At 38.8% G+C, this 24,869-nt stretch overlaps 1 protein-coding gene across 14 annotated transcripts in view; it reads right to left on the bottom strand.

The window, feature by feature from the left end:
• rap1gapb (RAP1 GTPase activating protein b) overlaps nt 1-24,869 on the bottom strand; it is a 107,226-nt gene that overhangs the window by 4,412 nt on the left and 77,945 nt on the right. For 7 of the 14 annotated variants that reach the window (XM_063473560.1, XM_063473567.1, XM_063473558.1 and 4 more), the window contains 19 exons: nt 17,561-17,596; nt 16,151-16,198; nt 13,590-13,628; nt 13,196-13,381; nt 12,514-12,617; nt 10,383-10,461; nt 10,243-10,296; nt 10,055-10,138; nt 9,860-9,960; nt 9,313-9,442; nt 5,632-5,787; nt 5,400-5,471; nt 5,225-5,311; nt 4,786-4,935; nt 3,215-3,346; nt 1,958-2,035; nt 1,088-1,197; nt 644-760; nt 124-253 (listed from right to left, as the gene is read on the bottom strand). In XM_063473560.1, the coding sequence (XP_063329630.1) occupies nt 124-253; nt 644-760; nt 1,088-1,197; nt 1,958-2,035; nt 3,215-3,346; nt 4,786-4,935; nt 5,225-5,311; nt 5,400-5,471; nt 5,632-5,787; nt 9,313-9,442; nt 9,860-9,960; nt 10,055-10,138; nt 10,243-10,296; nt 10,383-10,461; nt 12,514-12,617; nt 13,196-13,381; nt 13,590-13,628; nt 16,151-16,198; nt 17,561-17,578 (1,875 nt within the window). In that variant the 5' untranslated portion in view covers nt 17,579-17,596. Of the gene's footprint in view, nt 1-123; nt 254-643; nt 761-1,087; nt 1,198-1,957; nt 2,036-3,214; nt 3,347-4,785; nt 4,936-5,224; nt 5,312-5,399; nt 5,472-5,631; nt 5,788-9,312; nt 9,443-9,859; nt 9,961-10,054; nt 10,139-10,242; nt 10,297-10,382; nt 10,462-12,513; nt 12,618-13,195; nt 13,382-13,589; nt 13,629-16,150; nt 16,199-17,560; nt 17,597-19,236; nt 19,495-24,869 lie in introns of those variants that run through there. The other 7 variants (XM_063473563.1, XM_063473564.1, XM_063473565.1 and 4 more) reach the window with 4 other exon arrangements.

Here is a 24,869-nt window from a genome sequence, read left to right as displayed (position 1 = left end):
GTGGAATAAATGCTGATGGAAGCACTCGTGTATCATCAATGCTAGGACGCTGATGATTTATTTTGGCTTTGGAGGAAGTAACATTTATGCATGCACTTGATAATGTGTAATTACTCCACCTACCAGTCCAGTGTCGTACTCCTCTTCTGCTTCATGCTCCTCCACGACGCTGGCAAAGCTGCTGGCATTGGAGGAGGAGCGGGAAAGGTCCTGCGCCTCAGGGATAGACGGTGCCCTGCAACACATTGCCAAACTACACACCTGGGTCACTCTGATCACATAATCACTTTGTGGTTTCCTTCTACTGAGTTCATTTAGGAATGTTAAAAAAATAAAATAAAATAATGTGCACTTTAAAAGTCTTATTACTTTGCCATCTTTATGTCAGAGTTCATCTGTTGTTCCCTAAAAAAGCAGTTACAAGCAAAGGAACCATAGTTTGATCACAGTTTGACTGAATAATGTGAACGTTTTGGGTTGTTATATTCATTTGGCTGAAGAGGATTAGGACTATGACTTGGAGAGCAATCGTCCATGTCACTGTTCCGTTCTACAAAATACAATGCAGCCTTTTCAAACTGATTCAATGTGTGTGACTATAATACAAAGTAGTATACTCTTACATAATGAAATTAACAGTCACCTGTTCTTTGTGGTAGGAAACTCTGGAGAACTGTGATTGGAGGAGTTGTCTGATTTGTTTTCCTGTGACATGTGGCTACTCTCTGGTGTCCTCTGGGTGTTGGGTGATACTTCTCGGCTTCAGGAGAGGATATAAAGTAGTCAAAATAGCTCATCTGATTTCGTTTAACAATAAATGGTTACAGTGCATTTATATCACTCAGCATGGCTCCACCCTAAAACTGAGCATTATGAGCTGAACCACTGACAGCAACCAACAGCTGTGCAGTTGTTTTTTTTTAATCAAATCAAGCATTGACAAGCCCTTCTCTTAGGATTTGATCTTACACAGTGCATTTTCTAATAGCTGTATCCCTCATTTTAATGTCCTGTCTTCCATCTGTTACAACACTGTTCTCTCTTCACTACCCACTCTCTGCTGATCAGCTCTGCTCTGTCCTCTCACCTCCTCTCTTGGACCTCCTGGATGTTCTCGATGCCAATAGCACTACTGCGACGGGAGCTGAACGGCCCAGACTTTTTCCTGGTTGGGCTTTTCCCAGGAATGATCAATGACTGACGGTGGGTAGGGAGAGGAAAGTAAGACACACAGTTTGGGGATAGTGTAATAACAACAAAACATGATATGCAGTGCATAAAGTGAAGCTTTCTACACGTAGAAATATCTTGTAGAGGAATTCTGAAGTAACGGTTGGATAAATCCTGAGTTAAAGTTATGACAAACTTGTAAAACATTTTATTTTACAAATCCGTGATAAACTTGGCTCCAGACAAAATTTCATTATATATTCTATAACTGATTATTTTTACTCTTATCTCTGAACATCTGATCATCTCTGACATTTTATTTTCTTAGGTGCAGCGTGTACATCAGCTTGGCTGGTGCACACTTTTAATTTAAGATGCAGTATGATTCATTGATGTGTGACTGTCTATGAGAACATAAGTGGGAGTTTGTTTATCTTCTCCTTTTACAATATATTTTTCTCTTGCAGTTACTTTTAACTAACTTAAAAGTAAGATGGTGCAAACAAATTCATGCATGAAAGTCCTGACACTGATCTGCCTTCTGTCTACCAAAACCCATGATGGTTGTGCAAATGAATGAAATGAAGGAAATTGTTATTAAAACTATAACCCGACAAGTATCGTTATAACTGATAAATTCTTCAAATCTGAAAACCTCTCACAGCCACAGGAATTAAACCGTATTTTAAACTTAAAACAGGGTAAATACTAATTAAACATTACATTATACAAAGACAATAGTAAATTAAAGAAATGTTTTAAATAAGTAGGTAGAATATACGTGGACCTCTTCTATTGTTCCTATCCCTATGGCACTGCCTCGACGTCCATATTTACTGGGACTTTTCCCTGGGACAAGCAATGACTGAGGTACACAAGACAGGGCAAGGAAAGCAGAAACAGAGAGAGAGGAGATTGAAAAAGCAAGAGGGGGAAGGAAAAGAAAAGAACACATCATAAGATCTCATGCGCACAGCACAGAGAATTTAAACAGCAAGGTGCAAAATATGCTTAAAAAGGAGACTGCAACGTGACTCAACAGAGAAGACATAATATCGAGGAAACAGTGAAAGGCGTTATAGAGCAGAAGCGGGTTGGGGTCCAACATAGGAGGGCACAGCAGGATATAGTGTCAAGGTAGCGGGCATGCCAGCAGTTTCTGCCCTGAGGGATACAAGTTAGTTTAGTGATACATTCAGAAAAAGAAGAAATGGGACAAAAAGGCTGATGCAAACCAAAGGGTAGCTTCCAGAAATGTGTCTTCTTTTATTAACTGGATTAGTAAAGTTAGTAACCAAATGGCACGCTGCAGCAAATCTTAAACAAGTTTGAAAATAAATTATCTATCTTTCAAAGAGACACAAACAAGACAGTGAGCTCCTATGGTTTGTGCCATGCATCTTCTTCAGCCACACATGCACAAGGCTGCTTAAAAAAATTACAATATTTGCAGAAGGATATATGACAAAGCACAGCAAGGAGCAAGGGAGTCTGGGTAGTCATACAGCAGCTGGACTGAGCTCACTTCACAACTTGGAATAGAGACTAGACTGGGGCTCACAGGCAATCATTCATCTATATATCCTGATAAGAAAATCACTGGGTTAATTCCACAGCTGACATTATTTTATAACATCATCCTAGAAGTCTGTCACTCTTTGTGAAGATAACGATTCTTTAAACAGATGAGAATGAATGACAAATGGCGAATGAGCTCTTCTGTTAATTTTCCAAATAAAAAAAAGGTATTAACATGAACACTATGAACTGTACTTGGAAAAAGGCTGATCAGTGAAATCTGATTTAGTAAAAGCAATAGTGAATTCAAAATCTAGGGAATGAAAGTGTTTTGTGCTTTGATGTTAACATACTGATCAAAGTAAAGTGCTAAAATGTGCCAACAAGAATAATTTCCCAAAGTGCTTCTTACGAGAAAGAATAGTGGTTAATTTATTTTGTACGTGAACCCACTGCTCTGCGAGTATACTAAACCCTGAATCTAAGTGTTAGGTGGGCAACGTGTGAACCAAAATGGGCTACTTACAATCCCTGGGGTTTTGGGACTCTCTGCGGGATTGTGGGTAAAGCTGCCACTGTGACTAGTGGAGACTGTGTGTGACTTCTTGTTACTGAGGCCCATGGCGTCCATAGACTGGCTTCTGCTGCGGATGACCCGCTACAGAGAGAAATGAGGAGATGCTGTCAGTGGATCCACGTTAATATGTGGAAACACAACACCCTGATGAATAGTGCAAAGCATTATATACTTCAAATGATTGTGAATCTATACTGAAATCTAATCTAAATTAAAATGATTATGTGTTTTCTATTTTTTATTTTGCTAGAGCAGACCACTCTATGTATTATTATGCATTCTAAAACCTTTAGTGGAAATCAGTGGAATGATTTAACTGACATGTACTTCTTCAACTATATTCCACATAGTGCCAACTGAGGTTTGTTCCACCTGGTCCACTGTTTTCTCTTTAATTTCATATCAATATGATTCTTTGAGCTACATGCTATACATTACATAAATGTACATCACAGTAAATGTGATAAAGCTAAGGGATAAAATGTGTTTATATGGGCATGTATGTGTTCATTGGTGTGCTTAAATGTGCATATGCAAGTGTATGGATGTATGTATGATTATTTATTGAACACTTAGGGGCAGTGCAGGATAACAGGTAGAGGGGAGAGCCTGTGCGGAGGACATGTAGGTTCACAGAGAATTTAAGAGAGTGTGTAGGCTCTGCAGGCATTAAGGATGTAAATTGTCACTTAACACGGTGAGTCTGGAGTTGGGTTTTGTGTCATGAGCAAAAAAGACCAAGACTATTATGAGAGAAAGTAGAAGAGGGAGTAGAACACTATATAGAGAGCCAGAAAAAAGACCAAGCAGCAAGACCATTCTCGACAGTGAGAAAGAAAAATGAGGTAGGATTTCTTGGGTGGGAGCTCATCTATGCTCATCTATATACGTTTATGAATGTATGGAAGAAAGACAGACATTAGCAAACAGCAGAGCAAGAGAGGATGAAAGAAAGGCTTTATATATATCTCTGAAGTTGCAGGAAACAGCAGAAAAGATGACCTAGAACTAGTGATCATCACAGAGCAAAGAGCAAAACAGCAAAGGAATGCTGCCCATGAGGAGACATCCAAACTGCACCATCAGCTCCCTAATGAGGGGTCATTAAATCGTTCATCAGGCACACACCATCACAGCTTCTACTGCCGTGCCTCAGCAGCTGAGCTACGCTCCACCACCCTAATGGTCATTGATGGAGCGCTCTCAGTCAGAGCAAAGTGCCTTTCATAAGCAACAGGACAGTCCACAGCCTCAAAACCACACCATCATGTGAGAGCACACTGAGTTCAGCAGTCACAGCCAAGTAAGGAATGCAAATGCCACAGGACTGGTCCTTTGAGATACCGCAGATTTTCAATGCTTTGTTTTTTGATGTGTGAATACCCAGAATCCCAGCCAAGAGACAGAGGACGCACAAAATAAAGCACCTTAAAAGTTTCTCCACTCATCACTATTCTCTCTCATGCATGTAGAGTTGCAGATTACCAAGGCACTCCATCAAATGAGGAAGGACAGTTTACCTTGAATGATTCAAAGAAGCCTCCTCCTCCACCTCCTCCTCCACCCCCATTCTCCAGCTTATCTTCGTCGCCACCCAGACCCATCATGGACTGACTGTTTATGTGAAGCTCCTCATACAGTGTTTCCAAAAGTGCCGAACGAGTTCGCTCCTGACAACAACAAACAAGACAATTCGTTTTCATACCTACTATAAACCTAATATTCACCATTTAAAAGGAGGGATTGAACAATTGCTTCAGGATGATAAACATCAGCAACGACGCTGATAAGCATCAGGGTTGTTGCCTGAGATGATTTGGACAACAATCTATGTTTCCACTTCGTATCAGTACAGCCAGCAGGATGCAGACCTGTGCAAACAGGTGTGTGCTTAAGTCTGCATCAACACTACAGACATTCACACTCCCTTGGCACAATTTGCTCTAGTGTGCTTCTCACCTCTAACTTGGCAAACTTCTCAGCCTTGTAGCAGGCGTATTCTGCATTAATGAGTTTAGTGAAGAGGAACTCATGAAACTCAGGGCCCTGAATAAAACAAATAAAAAGATGAGCGGTCAGAGTAAAATATTTTTTTATCTGTGTGGTGAAAAAGGAAAATATGGCGTTAACTGACCTTTTTGAAGATGGCAGGGTCAGGCAAAGCAGGCCCAAAGAAGGGTACATCATCTCTTGCTGTCACAGAGACCTAAAAAAGAAAGCAGGTAAGCCTAGAGACTGAAATACACATGCCACTATTAAAAACTAGAGAGTAGAATAAAATTCCTTAATAATGGATGAGCAAATCTATAAATGGGTGTTACAAGTCCCTATTGTTCAAATCCTCTTGATACAGTATTAGAACCAACCTTGTAGGTGACATTGTCTGTACATGCATTTTCCACCTGCACCACCACATATGCATGCAGGAAGTTGGACTGGATCATGTCTGGTACAAAGGGCGTATTTTCCTCCTGGAACACGATGGCCACAATGTCGTTGCCTATGTGTCTCTTTCTCTGCAGCTGGAGGGCACAGATAAACAAAGCTAACAACAGCGGAAACATCTCAAATGACCACTTCTACTAACACAAATACAGGCCTGTCAAAAAAAAAAATCACTGCCAGCAATTGCTCTAAAAGACTGACTGGCAAGGTAGACATGACTTTAATCCAAAAGAGCACAATCTCTCCCTCTGAAATGCATGACGCCATCAGCCAAAAAATTAAATCCATCTTGAAGCTCTTGTTCCAACAATTTAATAAGATGAAAAATCTCAATATTTTACAGAAAATAAATATATATACAAAAAACATGCAACTCATGGGCATATATAGCATTTCTGAAAGTACAGACAGAAATCTGCTTTGGGAAACAGATTTTTCACTGTAAGACTGAGACTTAAGACTGAGTTCGAATGATTTAAGAAAAGTTTGGATATTTTGGTAATTAACAATTCTCAGTATCAGTGGAGGTACTGCAAACTCAAACAAAAAATGCTTTATGAATCTGCTGACGACTGAATGTTATCATGGCTGCAAAATAACTTCATCTTCTTTGCTGCCAAAAGCTTGAAGTTGCCAGAAGGACACTCATGCATTTGGAGGACAAAGGGACTGTTCTCAAGTATTAAAATTTTTATCCAAGCGGTATTTTTCAAAAAGCTCTGCATTAGGGATATCTTCTTCCTTTGCTCAAGTATGAATAGATGTTGCCACTTCATTGCCTTTTTGCTAGGAACTTTGATTAAACAGCTCACCAGCTTCTATGACTATCTAAGAAGACTATCTAATTTTTTCTCTTCCTTCTAAAAGAAGAAAAGGACTTTCCAGGAGTCAAAGCATATTTCCTGTTTGAGACATAATAGCATCCCATATTTCTTTTCAGGAACCAAGCAGTAAAATCATTTGAGAAGCTAGTGAATGCGGGAATATCATATCATATTCAGTTCAGCCCACCAAACTAGAAGAAAGATGCTTATCGTGGAAACCGTGTGACCCAAATGTTACCACTGCATATAAGTGGAGGCAAGATATATCAGATTTTGCAAATGGGTACAATTTGGTGATAAAGGAAATCAATCAATCAGGGGGATGTATTCTCATTGCAGGCAGCCTTTATTAAAAAAAGAAAGAAAAAAAGGACCAGATATTCCCCCACAGAAAACTCCCCAGTACTGTGACACTTGCTCAGCAGCAGCATTCACTTATTAGCCTTTGTCTTTGACAGACTAATTAACAGCCTTTTTACAAAGCTATTCCACACCTGTTGAAAAGAGCTCTTGTGTTGGCTGGTGCTTGTGTTAGAGTCAACCAACTGGAAGCAAAATACAATACAGCAAATAGGATTTAGAGATGATTATGGTGTTTGCTTTTCTACTAGAAGTTTAATAAGGTTATAACTTAGGTTTGTTTGTTCATATGAAGAAGACATGTGTTTCTGATTCTGGGAAGTGTTTATAAATATGCCAGTTTATTACATTTAAAAAAAAAGTGAAATTATGTGAAAAAACATCAAAGATGCTCTCAATCAGTCTCACAACTGATGGTTTTCTGATAACTTTATCATTACTGAGTTTATCTGCAAAATGAGTTTTATGTAACTGTGTTGAAAGTCTGATAGGAATTAAGTCAAGTTTTACAATATTCAGCTTAAATTGATAAAAATAGTAAGGTTTTATAAAGAAAGCATTTTTATGACAGTAATGAAGGTGAATTAGGCTACTACTGCATCACCCCTGAGCTGATTATCTGTCGGCTTCAGTATTTACTCACACAAGGACTCTCTGAAACCATATAGCTGAAGACGCTTTATCTAACTTTTCCAAACACTGCAATCGTATACCATCACCACACACAAACAGGCTTAGCGTATGTGTCACTGATTTGAAAGACTTGACATCTGTTATTACTGTAAGACCTTTCAAATCTGATTACATTCAGTAAGGTCTGGCAACAGAAATCTTTTACTTTTTCATCCCTGAAATACTGAATACTGAGCTATTACTCTTGCACCTTGCCTTCTTTTCCTGAGTTCCCTGGTGAATCATCTCATGTGGGTGTTGTTTATGCTCTCTGTGTCTCTCCATGCCTAGGCAATATGGACCATCTGTACAGGGTTACTGCGGTAACAAAGTTCAAACCACTCTAGAAGAGACTGAAGAGCAGCTAAGGACTAATGCAGCTCACTGCAACATAACATCAAATAGATAAAAGTCTTCAAGAGAGGAGAAACTTCAGTACAAAAAAGACCACTGTAATTCTAGTGGAAATGGTAACCCTTAAAAATGCTATTTCTCTGTGGGGTAAGTGAGCACAACAAACATGGAATTCTATATAAATGTCCTTCCTTTGTTAATATCTGCCAATCCCTGGAATGCTGTAATAAAAATAGCAAACAAACATAGAAGATATGTATGTACAGTTCTGAAAACAAAAGCTTTAGAAGGGCTCTATGCAGTCCTGGACATAGGCACCTTGCAGTCATTAAGTCAACCATGAACTCCTCTGTACATGAGGCCATCTGTCTGACAGTCAATGTTTGGCCTAAATTATGTCACACAACAGGTCAATGATCCCAAGCACACAACAAATCTGCAACTGATGTACTGAAAAAGAAAACAATCAGTGTTGCAATAGGCCCAGTCAAAGTCAAGATCTCACCTCAGCTGACTTAGTGTGACCTGTCCTTTGGAGAACTGAATGAAGTCCTGCGAAACATGCCCATATCAATAACTTGGATTTTAACTGGGAGTTTTATTGTGATCAGCAACATTTTAAAATCAAGTCTCAAATTAACTGGTAACTAGTAAAGGGAGGCTTAAGCAGCTATAGGCTACTTTTTTTTTTTTTTTACAGCTTTTAATAGGATGTAAATCTGTGTGATCATCATGAATAATGTGTGTGGATAAGCCCAACTGTAGGCATGCAATTAGAGAACAACAAGGAGCCCAGAATGGAGTCATGGGAACAACACATGTCAGAGTGGCCCCTAAAGAGGACGAATCATGAGCGATCACTGAGCTTAATCTAACAAATATGATGTAAACCAGGCTTCTTTCTTTGAGGCCGACCTTTAAAGTGAACTCAGAATTGTGATATTGATGGCATCAAAAGCTGAACTAAGGTCAAACACCAGAAATCAATATTACAAAAAAATAAACAAATTTATAACATGTTAAAGGAGTCTCGCTTGTTACCTTTAATAACGAGCCAGAAAAGCTGTTTACGTCAAGCTGTTTTTAGTCTCAATATAGTGTTTTTTGTAAGAACATTAGGGCAGTTCTTCTCAACAACTCTCAGCAAAAAAGCAAAGAAGTATCCCTGATGTACAATTTTAATCATTATTTTTTCCACTTTGCACATCAAAGTTACAAATGAAAATGATTCATCTTCCTTTATCAGCATTGAGTTAAATGCCTTGACCCGCCAGCTGCTGCTGCAGACGCATGAATGTGTCACAAGCACAGACCTTTACAAATCGATTACTGAAGGTCCTGAAAACACAAACTGGTTTCCTAAATGATTAATCATTGGCATTATCACTATACCTGCTGTGAGTCTCCTTCTGTGTAAGGCAGTTTGGTGGACACATGAAACATGATCTCCTTATTATGGAAATTTGTGTAGACGGATTCTGTCCCTGTCTGGCCATGAGTGACATCGAGTCCACCCCGAAAACTGAAAAAGAAAGGAAAGAGAAGACAAAAGAAAGTTAAGGGCAGAGGCAATAAAAATAAGAGAGGAGGAAACAAGAGAAGAAGGCAAGTATAACACTGTGGTTAACAGCAGAGAGACACACAAGACAGAAGAGAGAATGATAAAGCGGAAAAGTGGAACATAGGTGCGTGCTCTCTGACAACTGTCCATCCATGCTGATTCATCATTGAGGAAATACCAAGGGCACTTTTTTTGCTTGCTTAATCCCTCAGTCAATACTACAAATATCAGGGCTTTTTACATTGCTCTTTAAGCCAACACTGATCAATAGAATGATGCATCTCACATCATATTAGAGTGAGAATAACCAAAAGTGCTTTAAAAGGTCAGTTTTTCTGTTTTGGGGGGAAAGACTTCACAATGCAAAACTGTCCAAACCCTTTAAAGTCATGAAGTTCAATCTTATGGCCCAGAAACTCCAAGAACTCAACAAAGGCTGGACTTTCTTCCATGTTCCCAAATAGCTCCTCCTCTGATGTCTGCAGGGAAGAAGCAAATAAAATTTTCAGGAAGAGTGACGCGTGACTTCAAAAGCTGAAATAAGCTGCAGCAGCATCACTGAAGTGCACTCACCTGACCAAACTTTTGATAAATAACCCCAAACTTGAAATTGTTGCTAATTACATGCTCATCAAAGGTGACAATGAGCCTTGATGCCTGAGGATAAGAGAAAATTGAGTTTCTAGTCCAATTCATGGTACTTTAGTATTGCGGGATAACACGGATCAAAAGATAAAGTGGCAATGAGGAGTACTGCTTACCTTCGGATAGAGGACAGGGTAAAACCTATCCACGTTTACTTCTTCACAAACAAGCTGTGAATGAAAAAATACACTTGACAAAGTCAAATTATATGCAGAGAGATTTTTTTGTGTGTATGAAGATAATCATACGTTTTTACCTTGGCCATCTGAACCACGTTGGGGAACTCAGTAAGGCAGGAAATGGGAATCACATCATGATAAGTTTTTTGTTTTGTGCTGAAAGGCAAAAAATATAAAAGTCAAAATGTCCTCTGTTCTATTTCTAATCCAAAGGAATCCTGCTGGGTTTTTGGTTTCTTTCTATGATGCTTTGCCTCCAAGCAATTGAGCTGTCAATTCAAAGAGGACCTTTCCTATAGATGTTGTGTGAAGCCGGGAGCATAATGGTCTTTACACATGATGTTTCCGAGCCAAAATTGCCTGGAAGAGGGTTGAATGGGGTGTGTGTGTGTGTGTCTAGTGGTGGTGGGGAGTACAAGGAGTACAATAAGCAATACTAGGAAATCTGCGCACCCAGTGAATGCTTAAAAGCAGTCTGTGTTAAGAAATTCTGAACAATAAACAGTACATACAGCGGCACTTCACTTTTGGATCTTTCTCATCAAGAGTTACTAAAGATGAGAAGATTGATATCACTTTCATGATATATGTACAAAGATAATATCAGGCTAGAGGCAGCCAGTTAACTTAGCAAAAAGTCTGCCTCTGTATAAAAGTGAAAATCCAGCGCTAAAGCTAATTAACTCCAAATATATAACTCTAGTGTGCAAAACTTTGCCTCAAACACCACTCACAGGGTTGCAAGCATGACTTAAAAGTTACTCAGCGTGCATGCTTTGAATTTCTCCACATGCTTAAATCATGTATACTGACTCACTAAAAAAGCGATTTCCTGAAAACGTATTCATTGGACCCTCTGATGAAATTTCAAAAATCAAACTTATTATGTAGAGGTCTCAAAAACTCATACAAACTCATGTATAAAATATAATACATTTGGCATGGAATTAAATTTGTACTCTGCAGGAACAATAATATGGAGTTATATATACTCAGATTATCATACTTTCAAGGGTATAGATGATAATAATACCACCATTCATAAGTAGCACAATGAAATCAAGGGCCAAGGATTTGCAAACTTACAGTTACTGAAGGAACTGTGAGTGAATAGCATACGTACATTAAAGGTTATATGGCATGTGATGCAGGAAAGCTGGATGTAAACTCAGGGTGAGAAAATACCGTGTCATTGCTGTCTATAGGGGCATTTCCAGTACAATAAAAACAGGTTATGCCTTATCATGGAAATCATACAGGTGCTTTAAATATAACTGTGCGTCACTGCCTATGGCTACATAATTCGAGGTGACTGTAGGTGGTGCCCACCCACTGAGAAACATCACTGTGTGAAAAATGTTGTGGGCAGAGTGGCTGTTACCTCACTGCACACTCATCCACTCCGAGGCTTCATTAACAAAGAGGAAACACAGCTCTTAAAATCAAGAGGAATCTCTCAGGTGCTAAAATTAATTCACAGGTTGTACGGTGCACTGAGTTCTGCCTCACTCCCCCTCATCAGTCTCAAGGAGAATATGAAGGAGTGGTGAAGCTCACTGAGTGAGATTTAGGTGATTGTGGGTGGCACTGCACATGCACAGCACAGACATTGCTGAGTATCCTTCTTTTTAACAGTTTTAAATCAATATTTGTACACAAAGGTGTTTGTAATTATACTGTATATTATATCACCTACTTTTATATTGACTACAATAAAATGATTGATACAATGCTCAGCTGGACTCTTGTCTAAGTGTTCATTATTACTGGAGATTGCATTTTAAAATGCATAACTGAGGCAACCTGTGAGAACCACTGACTGTATTGGGGGAACTGAGAATGCTACCTTGCTCTGTGACATTTTTCCTTGATTTAAAGTTATTTTTGAACAAAAATAAAATGTATCCAGTGAGGCATGTAAAAAAAATACTCAGTACTTAATAGGTGTATTTTGGAAACTGTCAGTACATGCAAAGAAAACAAAAAAGGAGGGTTATTGGACTGTTGCAGATTCGGTGTAAGAAAAGGCAGTGAAGACAGAAAATAAGTGACAAACAGAAATATGAAAAGACAAAATGAGATAAAGGTAAGTGGTGGAGGGATAGGGGAGTGAAGTCAAAGGCTGTGATTATAAAAGAAAACTCAGGTGAATAAAATCACAAATGGTGCAGGAAACAAGTCAGAGATAAAGATAATAGGAAACTGTACCGAAGCATCAAGCGCAGATGCTCTTGATCCCCAATGACATCATACTTCATTGAAAAGACCAAGTGGCCCAGGGCAGCATCCATGGTGTAGTAATTAAAGTGTTCCTAGGGGAAGATACGCAGAGGAAACTTTAATGTTCCAATAGTTAGCAATAGAATAATAAAAATGTTTTTGTAAATTACAAATAAAGAGGCTTAAAGAAAAAGGCTTCTGTTTAAGGAAAGTGATTGACCTCCTCTTGCAGAAAATGTATGAGCGTACATTGAGACAACTTTTGCGAAATCTTGTGTTGCAATGCCAAGTTCTTTTGCTACACAATAGATTTGCATTTAAAGTAGACAGTTGGCTTCACACCACAAGATGAGACTTTTGCCAGTTTTAAGAAAATGCTAATAATTATACTGTAAGTCTTCAGAAAGCCAACTTCTATTACTCTGTGCCTAATGTTTACAAATGACACAAACACACACGTTCTTTCTTTGCTTTCATTGCCCTGTGCCTAAGTGTTAGATGTGTTAGGAGTTTTTAGAAACAAGTGTTATTTTATACGAGGCTCAATCAAAAGATGGGTCTTCCTCAATATACTTGCACATTTCAAGATTACATACTAGAATGAAGAAATAAAGATTAATCCTTTAAAACAACGGAAAAGAAAGAATAGATTTTGCTTCCTGAGTTTTACCTTGCCCATGAACTGCTTCCTGTAGATCTTTGCAGTACTGTTTGTTTCTAGTTTAATGTGGGAGGTAGGACAGGGAGGTTGATCTGCCTCTGGTGGGTCTCTAGGTTCATGATTGGTCCCCTCAATCCAGTAGCCTCCAAACTGGGGCAGGAGTATGAGTGGAAAAGGACTGCTGCGACCCAGAACCTGAAAGTCACAGGAAATAATGATAACAGAGAAAAGTAAAGTATAGTACCATTATTAATAGTGAGTGTTTGGCACCATGCACTGCATTGCTTTCACTGCCTCAGAAACTGTGTATTCCCATTTGAATCTTTAGCATTACAGTTTCTGACATCTTTAAAATTGCTTTGTAGTGTGTAAACTATTTATATGGAGGATATGTGGACTATACCTCATGAACGCTGGGATAAGGGATGTAGTCTTCTTCTGTCTGCAGGGACAGAAATGAATATGAGTCAGGCTGACAAACAGCCGCTTGTAGTCATACTTTCAGTTTTGGTTCTTTGGAAAACAACGATGAGCACAGACACTGTGAGAGAATATTAACTACAGTAGGTTTCAGTTCTGCATTGTTCTGTTACTTTTTCTTATTCTGAAATCACGAAAGAGGCCACACTGTCAGCCTTCTTTGAGAAATGTCTTACATTTCACTCTGGAGAATAAACGCTTTAGCTCTTTTTGTTATTCAAGAAACTGTTATCTAAGGCTTCAGTCTGTATTCATTGTCCCAGCTTTGATTACGTAACTATTGAAACTATTTAAACTTGGCTGTCATCTGGCAAAGGTTTACATATTTTATAACCTCCAGTATCTGGGTGTTACAACCCCCCAGGGTCAAAATGATAACAGGACAACCCTTCACCCACAGTTATATTCATCTGGATGTCTTAAAGTTGACATTATAAAGGCTTACTTTCAGTTATTGGTAGCTAATATTTGCTGCAATGTGTGGTAAAAAAAATCCCTGAACAACACGTAATAGCAAATATTTTCTCTCATTTTATCCTCTTACAGTTGTATTCACTTGCTGCAGTATTAATTTTTAATGCTTGTTGCACTCCATACCAACATTCGCTCAATTTAATATACTGGTTTTCTCTTTTCCTCAAGAACGTTTCCAGCAAAGCATAGCAAGATTTCTTTCATTACAAGCTACGGGCAACATGTGGCAGAAGTGACACTGAGAACTTTGTGAAAAGTGTAAATGAAGGTCACACTCCCTTACATAACAGTTCTTGTGACAATGCACAGAGGGAGAGGTCAGAAATGAAGAAACTTGGTGGACCAGTAAGAATGTAAGCAATTTTATGGCAATTTATAAATAGTGAAAGAGTTAACTGATAGATGCTGTCATTCATACATCAAGTGCAGGAACAGTTGATGGAAAAAGCAACTCTCCATTGATGGTCTTTTACATGGCATAAAGATTTCCTGGCTAATGAATTTACCCAAAATATGTTTCTGTTGACATATGTGCAAATAATTTGGTCTCTGTTTGTTTTCATGGTATGAGCTAAAGTTAGTGGGAGAAGTTAATATTAAATAGAGAGCCTAGTACAACGGACATGATACCAACATGATAATACAAAGAAGGCTTGTTTGGCACTAAATAATCACTTGTTTTTTTAATTTCAAGGTATAACCAGATGTGATTATAAAAACCACAAATATCAAAAGCCTTGCATAATTAAATTCTGGCCATCTTCTCGGCCATGTCCAGACAGCTTCCTGCACGGGTGCTATTTTTAGATCGCTCCCTGGATGTCTTGTTCAGACTTACAAGTTATGTGTTACAATTTTACCATGAAACTCAAACATGGGCAGAAAACAAATATGAACTTCTGTTTGACCCAAAATTTATGTGGAGAACTGTCAGTAGTGATAAGTGCTGGGTCCCTGGCTATGACCTAGTAGTTTTCCACAGTTTTTAGCGGAAAAGTCCACAGTTTCCAAGCCCCAAAGGCAATTAAGCAACTGAAGAATGAGAGAAGAAGCATATGCTTTTGTCCCCACCCCCCCTTCCCAACATTCATTGGGTTATGCACCACAGATTCATTTCCCAGGGTGAGACTGTAAATGTAGAGTTCTATTGTAACATCCGGAGGCATCTAAAAGAGATCACTGGGAGGAAATGATCTGAACTGTGGTTTCATGCCAGCTAGCCATCGCCTGCTGTTTTTCTGGCCATGACGACATAATCTTTGCCCACCACCTTGGACTGCTTGCCAGGATTGACACTATGGCATACTGCAGGAGATGCATTGCTTATCACAGAGGAACACAACAAAGCTTTAAGAGGTTTTTTTCCCCCCTAAGAGATCTAAAAAAATGCAGCTGCACTGAAAACAGTCCAGAGGTGCATGAGAATACAACCCTGAACTTGAGAAAGGCCAAATTTAAATCATGCAAGGCTTTTGATTTTTATGCACCTGCTCTCAGAGGTTTTTTAACACACATTGTACATCATTGAGTTTGGGGTCTCTTAAACATAAATCTTGGATAAATACAGTTGTAGCTTGAATCAAAAGATAATAGAAGAGATGTGTGATTCTTTATAGAGATGGTACTTTCCTAAGACGGACTAATAATGATAATTTGTGCGTTCCTAATTTGACCGTAGAATTGTTTTACAACTAAGCTGTACACAGGAGAAGTCAGCCAAACCCTGACCAAATTACAGGGTTTTGCAAGAATTTATGTTCTTCTGTTTGCTGATTACCACCTTTTGTGTGTCTTTTTTTTTTGCCTTGAATAGTACCTGCATTAGGCTGTCTAGGTAACAGGAGGGTAACAGAAGATTTTGCAGTGCTAGTCCCCGTCGAACTCCTAACTCACCCAGTGAGCACCCTAAAGCCTGTCTGACAGCCGATAAGGAAAAGGTTTATAACTTTGCCATTACAGATGCTTTACCAGACTGCAGTCTACGAGGAGATGTGAGGATTTACGACTCACTTTGAGGGGAGGAGGGAGGGGACATCTTTGCTCATCCATTCTGTAACCCTGTTAAGATGAGAAGGAAAAAATAGACAGGATACTGATGGCACAGGTAGGATATCTAAGCAGCTGGTTGACACATATACAAAGAAATACAGATTCAGGACAATGCTGGCTGTCAGTACCTTATGCAGCAGCATAATGCAAGGTAATTTTACAATACGTTCAACAGTTCATTGTGACAGAAAATAATCTAGATCACCAGAGAAAGGTGATTGAAATTACCAGAGAAAGAGGAAGTAAAGAGGACCGAGGAATTAGAAACTGTAGTAGACAGAAAAAGCAGCAAGAACAGAAAGAGTGCTTCCATCAAGCTATACAATTGATTTCACTATCCACAATTCTACTCAAGGGCCATAATAGGGTTATAAATAATCTCTCTCTTCTTATTCTTATTCTTTCATTGACTAACACTGACAGTTCCTAAAACACAGAAATATTTCCTGATCAGCATATCCAGGCAATTTTTTGTCTAAAGAAGACAAATCAAAGGGAAAGTGCACGTGTGTTCACTAAATCCATTCTCTGAAAGCTGTTCATGTTTTCACTTCCATCATCCACTTGACCCTTCTGTGGACAGTACAAAAGACTATATAAGTAATATGTATCTCACCTCATGCTTTTTATGCCTGTGAGTCTTTCAGCACTACAGCTTCATGGATAAACCCGTCACATAGCCTTTATAGCACTTTTGTAAAGCTAAATAATGATTTTGCAACTCTTGGGAATAAGATATTATCACAGTAGACCATTCAGATTAAAATAGCTTCCTGTGTTGACATACTTTGATCCCTAAAGAAAAACATCACGTTAGATGAAATACCCTTTCTCATTTTATAGACTACCTATTCAATGCTAAATAATGTGGTTGATGCCTACATAATTAGACTCTTTTTGAACAACCTGTTTTAATGGTTTTGCTTTCTTTCCAGTGGCTTACTCAGTATCTGGAGTACTTGCTTATAGTTTGTGCTACACTGAAGCACTAGCTCATTGGCTATAATAAAACCTAGATTTCTACAAGTCAAGCTACTTGATGACACAGAGAAAACTACCCAGCTGTGAAGGGAAAACACAAAGGACCTGTTCAGCACATTCAGAAGAATAAGGCTTCTTGAGATAGCCAGAGGCTATCTCTGCTGCAAGAAGACACATTAATAGTAAATACACAGATACATGGACACACACGGAAAGTGTTCCTGTATAGTGGAGTTACAGTGCTGAATACAAAAATAGCAGGAAAAACAGAAAAAAGTGGAGTCTCAAAATAGAAGTAAATAGAGATTTTATGTCCAAAGTGAAAATTCTGAGTCTGTGAGGGAGAACAGGTTTAAGCAGAAAGCTGAGCCAGTAGAACATTTACAGTACCTGCAACCTCTCGATCATGGCAAACAGGTCCGAGGTCTGGAGGAAAGAAATCCAAAGTAGTACATGGTTTTAAAAAGGGTATATTTGTGGTGATATGCTTTCCTTCTTGGTGTTTACTTTGATTTCATCTCTGCTGAGTGAAAAAGCTTCCTGTGCACTCTCAAGGCAAAAAAATTTCCTGTTGGAATCTCTGGCACTATTTAATGCCTCATTTTAGTACACCCTAATGCATCCCACTTGACACCAATATCACTGAGGCTCCCTTCAGTGCCTGGAGAATCCCTCGCTCCTCCACGCTTCAAGACAAACACACTGTAAACAAGTAACTCTTAGGGGGAAATGAGCATCAAAGCTCCATGGTGCTTCTCTCTGTTGCTAAGGCCAACAGCTCATCTGACTCTGTGCAATTAGCTGGAAGACACTCAGGTTTTGGTGTATGAAGCACACAGTCACATTACATGTGTGAATGAGACACACTTCACACTACAACCTATCAGGCAACAGGAAGAGTGTCCAAAACATGACATTAAAATAAATTATCATGCATGATCTGGCAACTTGGTTTGATATCAGCCATGGTGTAATCATGATGCTTGGTAATGAGCATGTGTCCAGTTAGGGAATTGATACTAATATCGCTAATTAGACACACAGATTTCAATGCCACTACTGGTTTTTCATTACACCCTAAATAATTCACTTTTGCTCAATTAGGAGAATCACTTGTTGAGGTTAAGCAAAAGAAAATGCCCTTAGGCATGCACCTTCATCTGCAGAGGCCACATTAAGGATTTTAAGCAGCTCCAACCTGAGCTGAAGGAGGAGAGAACTGCAGCAGCCCTGACAGCAGTGCCTGTTGTGGGGCGAGCCCTCTGTTCACCATGTAACACAAGTGGACTGAAGTGCCAAGCTGATGTTTCCACATGACAGATTAAATTTACTGAGGAGCACTGCAGGGGCTTGCTAAACACATACACACACACAAACACCAACACATACACGATGACAGGATAGAATACACATGTATGCATATAAACATTTCACACATGCATGTGCTAAAATATACTTGTAAACTCATACATATATACGCCTCCACCCATGAAAGCATGCTTCACAAATGCACACACATCTGATCCTGACCTAGTAAAGCCAAAGGTGCAGCCCCAGTCTATTGTTCCATGTGAAAATAAACAGTGCCATATGATATTCAAGGAGATACTGCTCTCTTGACTGCAAAACAAACACCAACAAACACTGTCCTAGGCTGAACAGATTATCAGTGAACCACACAGACTCCACAGCAGCCACGTCAGTGCCGAGTTCTTTTTTTTTGAGAGAGAGAAAAAGAAGCAGTGCACTCCCAAATTGTGGAGGCACTCTATGAGCACAGCAGCACACAAACCGTAACTATGCAAGGAAAACCACCTTATTACGGGACATACAAAATATTTACATAATGAAACCAGGTTACTAAGGTATTTACTATTAACAGTTCCTTCCTAAAAAAAAAAAGATCAGTGAAGTGTTATCTGTCTGTGCAATTAACACAATTTCATTACTTCCTTTTCTACAACACCACACATACTATATTTATATTTGTGTTCCCGAGCAAACTTAAGAATCAAGCAAGATAACAGAAATGACAAACTCAGTTCCAGCAAATGAAAAATACTCACATCACTTAAGCATCGTCTCTTGAAAACAGGCTTACTGGGGGGACTACTGAGCAGTCTATCCAATAAGACATTCTCAGCCATCCTGAGCTCCGTCATTATTCCACAAGTACAGATGCAGTCAAGCAGACAAGAGCGAGGGTGTTGATGTCACTGTCAGCCACAAGGAGAAAGGCGAGCCTGACAATGACACTTTACATTCACTGTCGCTCAGGCAGTGGATTTGTGGGGAAAAAAAACTGATAGCTGTCCATCAAAATCCATATCTGTGTGTGAGGTAAAAGCAGCATGTGCTGTAATGTGAGGATATTATTGCCCTTCCTTCCCCTTTTCACCCCCCACACCCAACCCTCCACACCCCCACACCCATGGCAAATAGAGCTATGGTAAAGGAAGTAGGACGAAGGGAGGAACAATGTTGCTCCCCTCCCTTTGTACTCTGTGAAACCGTCTTCTCTTTTTCGTGCACACACACTTGCATGTGGACTTAAAACTGCATAGTTCTCTTTTTGCTGTATCACAATATGAGAACATTCTCTTCCTCTTTTCATTCATCTCAAATTTCTCAAGTCATGAGTCTCATCATCTCTTTCCCGTTATATAACTAAAGACAAACCTTACAGCTCAAGTTTCCCTGTGGTTTGCACTTTGAGAATCACTTCATTAAAAGACAAAGTAGCCCAAAATAAATGAAAGAGAAAATCAAGAAAAAAGACGATGAACAGAAAGAAAACAACAACGTGAAAGCTCAAAGCTTGCCCCAATTGGGGTAAATAAGTGAAGCTAAAATCTGCTCAGCGAACCTCAGCAATTCTAAAAATCATTTGTGCATAGTTAAAGATGGGTATGACACAAGAGTACAAGAGAAAGTAGAAGAGAGAGAAAGAGATAAAAAGACCAGGGGAGCACACTGGGATGAAAGGGAAGCTGTTCCTTACAAGCAGAACTTTTTCTTGGCTTGTCTCTTGATCAGGCCCTCCTCCAGTATCAGATATCTGCACTGACCCACTTCAAAAAACAGAGAGAAGCTTTCAAAAGGATACATTTTAGCAATATACAGTATAAAAAGCATTTATATTTTACGATCAAGGATGAACATAGCCACTGGTCTTCACTGATTTCCTTTGAGGAAAACTAAAGAGTATAGGGTGACAGGATGATTCTCTTGTATACAGAGGTATACATTCAGTAGAGTGATACTGCACCATACAATTTAAACACTATCCCGAGGGTGCATTTTATTACTTTATTTATTTATTTATTAGTTAATCTGTTTATTCAGGTCTAAACTGGCTTTAGCACTAGTTCACTTACAAAGTTACACACTTGCCCAAATGTCATGTAACAGTGGTAGATGACAGCAATGAAGTTGTGGGCAGAGAGTAGTGAACGCTATTCAGATTCACAATTAGTGTTAACATTGTTTCAGTTACAAAGCATACTGACTGTAAAGTCATGCTGGTGTGTGCAACATTTTAGCTTAAGTCGGTGGGAAATTCAACAAGCTGTTGCATAATCTTGATTTTAATAAGTGCAGTATTTGGTGTGATTTTAAGGAACAGTGTTTACTAAAAAAATGCAAAGACACTGTTGGTTGTACTTCCACTCTTCAGGACCTTCACTCTTTTAAGCTGCTCTTTTGTCTCTGCCCTTAGAGACGGTTTGGAGCTGCTGCAGTGAATGTACCGTTAGCATGAGCTACACATCTCTTTTTCTTTGAGTTGATTATAGCCAATTGCTGGGCCTCAGATAGAGTGTGCAAGTGAAAGAGGCTGAATAATCAACAAATTAATTGATTGACTGATTTGATTGAATGGCTGTGTACATTTAACCCTGGAGAACCCATGGGGTCAAATTTGACCCCATGGTTTCCCTAGAAAACCAATGGGGTCGGCTCTGACCCCATGGGTTCTCCAGGGTTAAGTGTAGTATGTCCATGAAAACATGTACGGTCTATTTACATCAATGACCCATACAATCCAGACTTTTACCCCGCTCTGATTCAAATGCTTACTTCTCATTCTAACTATTCAAAACTAGAGTGCCTTTTGGATTTTGACAAACAAACTGCCAACATATGAGTCCAAAGCAATATTCCCACACCTCTTCACACTCTTTTCATTTATACTCTGTGGGTTAGCTGCTTTCTCAAAGGCAAATCCTTGAGTAAAACAGAAAACTAAACTTCAAGAGAGTCGATCAATGGGCAGAGAAGCCTAGTATTTCAGCCAGAGAAAATCCATTGTGGTCCATTCATCGGGTCTGGCACAAACTAGCCTGACCTTGCTGTGGCCACATGGCCTCAGGGACACAAATGGAGTTCACACAGATGGCCCATTCCACTCCATCAACGCCTCAGATGAGTTGGTTGATTGCCACAGAGGTTAAGGTCTGCAGAACTTCTGCTCAGTTCTCTGTAAGTCCAAGCAGGTTTCCTACTGTCTCACTCCAGTAAAAAGGAAAGAACAAAACATTTAGACACAGATATCCAGCAAGAAAAAAGACGGCAAAGAAAATGAAAATTTCAGCATACAAGAGTTTAATTAATTAGTGCTCATCTATTAATGTTAAACATAAAGAGGTTAATGACATAATTAAAAAAGTACTCTACCAACGTAGCAGTTTTTATGGCGCTTTTATATGAGATAAAGTTTTATTATTCTAATCATTCATCTACCTGTTGCACTGCATCTTGGCTGCAGAGAGTGTATTAACATATTTGAGGGTAAGAGGGTGTTACACTTGGAGCAACTAATGTAACCTCAGTCACAAATGAGGAGTAGGTCACAGAGGTCTGCTAAGCATTTTTTTTTTTAAATGTCAAAATCTTCAAGTTTTTTCCCCCTTTCTTAAACTAGTACTTTTTAGCTCCCTGTGCAACGTGACATTTTTACATTTATCACCTGAGGCTTTTCCCAGCTCCCATTGGAGTCCTGAGGCTTTTTTTGGTTTTACCTGCGTAATATTCTTATATAAGACCTGCAACTGTACCAAATCAGAGTTTGCAGCTATGTCTGTAAGCAAAGCTTAACAGGCCACCATTAGTGTATTAGTATACCTCATATCAAATGAAAAGACAATTTAAGCACTAAATATGTACTTAATAAGTTGCATTCATTATAATGTACTTCTGCATTTCTGTGATTCATCTAATGTGGGTTTGTTTTACTTAAGGAGCTTTTAACTTCAACCACTAACATTTTCTATAGCAATAAAAAAATAAAGCATTACAATATTAATTACCTTCATTGTTTTAACAGCACTAGTGAGTTGAACCTGTTAAACTTTATGTATACATACTTCCTGTAAGTAATCCATTTTGAAAAAAACAACAAAAAATAACAGCTCACTCTCACTTCTTTCCATTTGAGACTGTGGAATTATAAATAGCTCTACATTTTGACACAACAAAACACATTAAGAAACAAGAACATCATTTAAATAATTTGAACAGATGAAATTCTAAATCTATTCCTGAAACTCCATATGTAGATTATTAATGCCTTGCAAACTGTATTTCCCTTACAAGCATGACAGAAATACCCCCACTGTGCCTACACTGGTATGTATGCTATTAGAGAGGAACAACTGCCACAGATCTATATTTGTCCCGTAAGCCTGTGACAGAGGGCACAGACTGTCAGGCACCACAACAGTCTGCCAACCAGAGCTACCGGGGGTGAAGGCAACAGAGGAACTTTTCACCTGGGGGTAACAGTTAAAGAATTTGATGAGCCAAAAAGAGAGAGGACACCAATAAAAAATTAAAGGGCTAGATATGTTACATATATAACATTTCATGTTATATATGTAACATATATATCATATATACATACATATATATCATGTAGCCCAGTTTCAGAGTAACTAGTTGTTAGTTTTATTTCCAACTGTGACAGAATTAAGATGTAAATAACCTGCAAGATGTAAAATTAATCTAAGAAGTGTAATGACTTGCAAATTATTTTTGCAAATCTCATAAACCAGGGGTAGGCAACCCCAGGCACGAGTGCCGGTGTCCTGGAGGTTTTAGATGTGTCCATGATCCATCACAGCTGATTTAAAGGGCTAAATGACTCCTCAGCATTTCTTGAAGTTCTCCAGAGGCCTGGTAATGAACTAATCATTTGATTCAGGTGTGTTAACCCAGGGTGCGATCTAAAACCTGCAGGACACCGGCACTCGAGGCCTGGAGTTGCCTACCCCTGTCATAAACCATATAAACTGTTTAAACTGAAACCATTACATTTTAAAGAAAAATATCAACATCAGGCTGCCAATGTCAAAATGTAAAGATTTTGAATATCTCATCATCTGCAGTGCACAATAACATTAAATAGAAGAGAATCTGGAAAAATCTCTGTGCAAAAGTGGAAGGGCTGAAAATAAATATTGGATGAAGATTTGCTTTCATTGCATTCTGTTTGTATGTATGTGTAGATTTTAGTAAATGTAATGTCAGATTGGTCTTAAAAAACTGCAATGTTAGTCATAGTAATATGTCACTCCAACCAGTTGTCACTGCGAGCTCTTCATACATTAATGCCTGGCTGGAACCATCAGATTTCATGGTGCTGGTATTTAGTTGTACCAGTTTGTGACTACTCCCTACTCCCTACTTACTCCCCATGCCTTGACATGGATTTGAGATCAGAGTGATCAGAGTGAACCCAAATTCAGGATAACTAAAGTATACGATGTACAGAAAAAAAGAGCCTTTATTTTGCTCATTAATCACAAGTCTGGAACAAAGGAAACACACAGCAGCTCTAGAGAGAATACATGTCAGCAAGACAGGAAGCACAGATAAATGATCTGACAAGATAAAAAGGGAGACAGACGTATTAATACACAGTGGGCTGGTTAGTGAATGTCCAAAAGGAGGATAACAAGACACAGGTGAAAGCAATCACACACAGGTGAAGACAGTCAATTGGAGAGACGATTGGGAGGAAATAGAGAGGAAGCAAAACTAACACAGGACAGGAAAGATAACAGATCTTCAAAGTAAAACTGCAAATAGCCAAAGGAGACTGAGAAAGATATTCACAATAACGCAACAAGATTTGCAATTATACACAAAGGAACCAAGGCGCAAACACAGAAATAAGACACGGGAGGCACACTTGATACTACAACTAATAGATGAGGTGTGAACTCAGTATCACAAGAACTACAATTCACTGTAATTAGAATAATAAATCCTGAGTGCACTCTCTGGTTGCTACTGTTTATTTCTAATGTGATAGATGCACACTAGAGCTCTGAAACTTTAAACTGGTTACATTTAAACATTAAAGTCACATAATAAAGGAGAGATGGAAATAGTTTTAGTTTGTTGCCAGATCAAATGAATTAATTTTATTGATTAAGCAGGTATTCTCAGTGTGTGCTCTGTTTTATAAGAGCTGCAATTCCAGCAGCGTAAAACAAACTCAGCAACAGATTAGAATCAAGTAAACTATAAAAACATTCTTACACATTCTGCATCAGCACCTGAATGCATGTATACACCAGTGACAATGCAATCTATAGTTGTTGCTAGTGCTGGGCGATATGACGATATATATCGTGTGGACGATAGAAAAGTGTCTATCGTGCCATTTGTCTTCTATCGTTTCTATCGTTTCTAACCC

The sequence above is a fragment of the Pelmatolapia mariae genome, linkage group LG5 (genome assembly GCF_036321145.2).
Source record: "Pelmatolapia mariae isolate MD_Pm_ZW linkage group LG5, Pm_UMD_F_2, whole genome shotgun sequence".
Taxonomy (NCBI): domain Eukaryota; kingdom Metazoa; phylum Chordata; class Actinopteri; order Cichliformes; family Cichlidae; genus Pelmatolapia; species Pelmatolapia mariae.
This window is presented reverse-complemented; position numbering and strand designations above follow the sequence as displayed.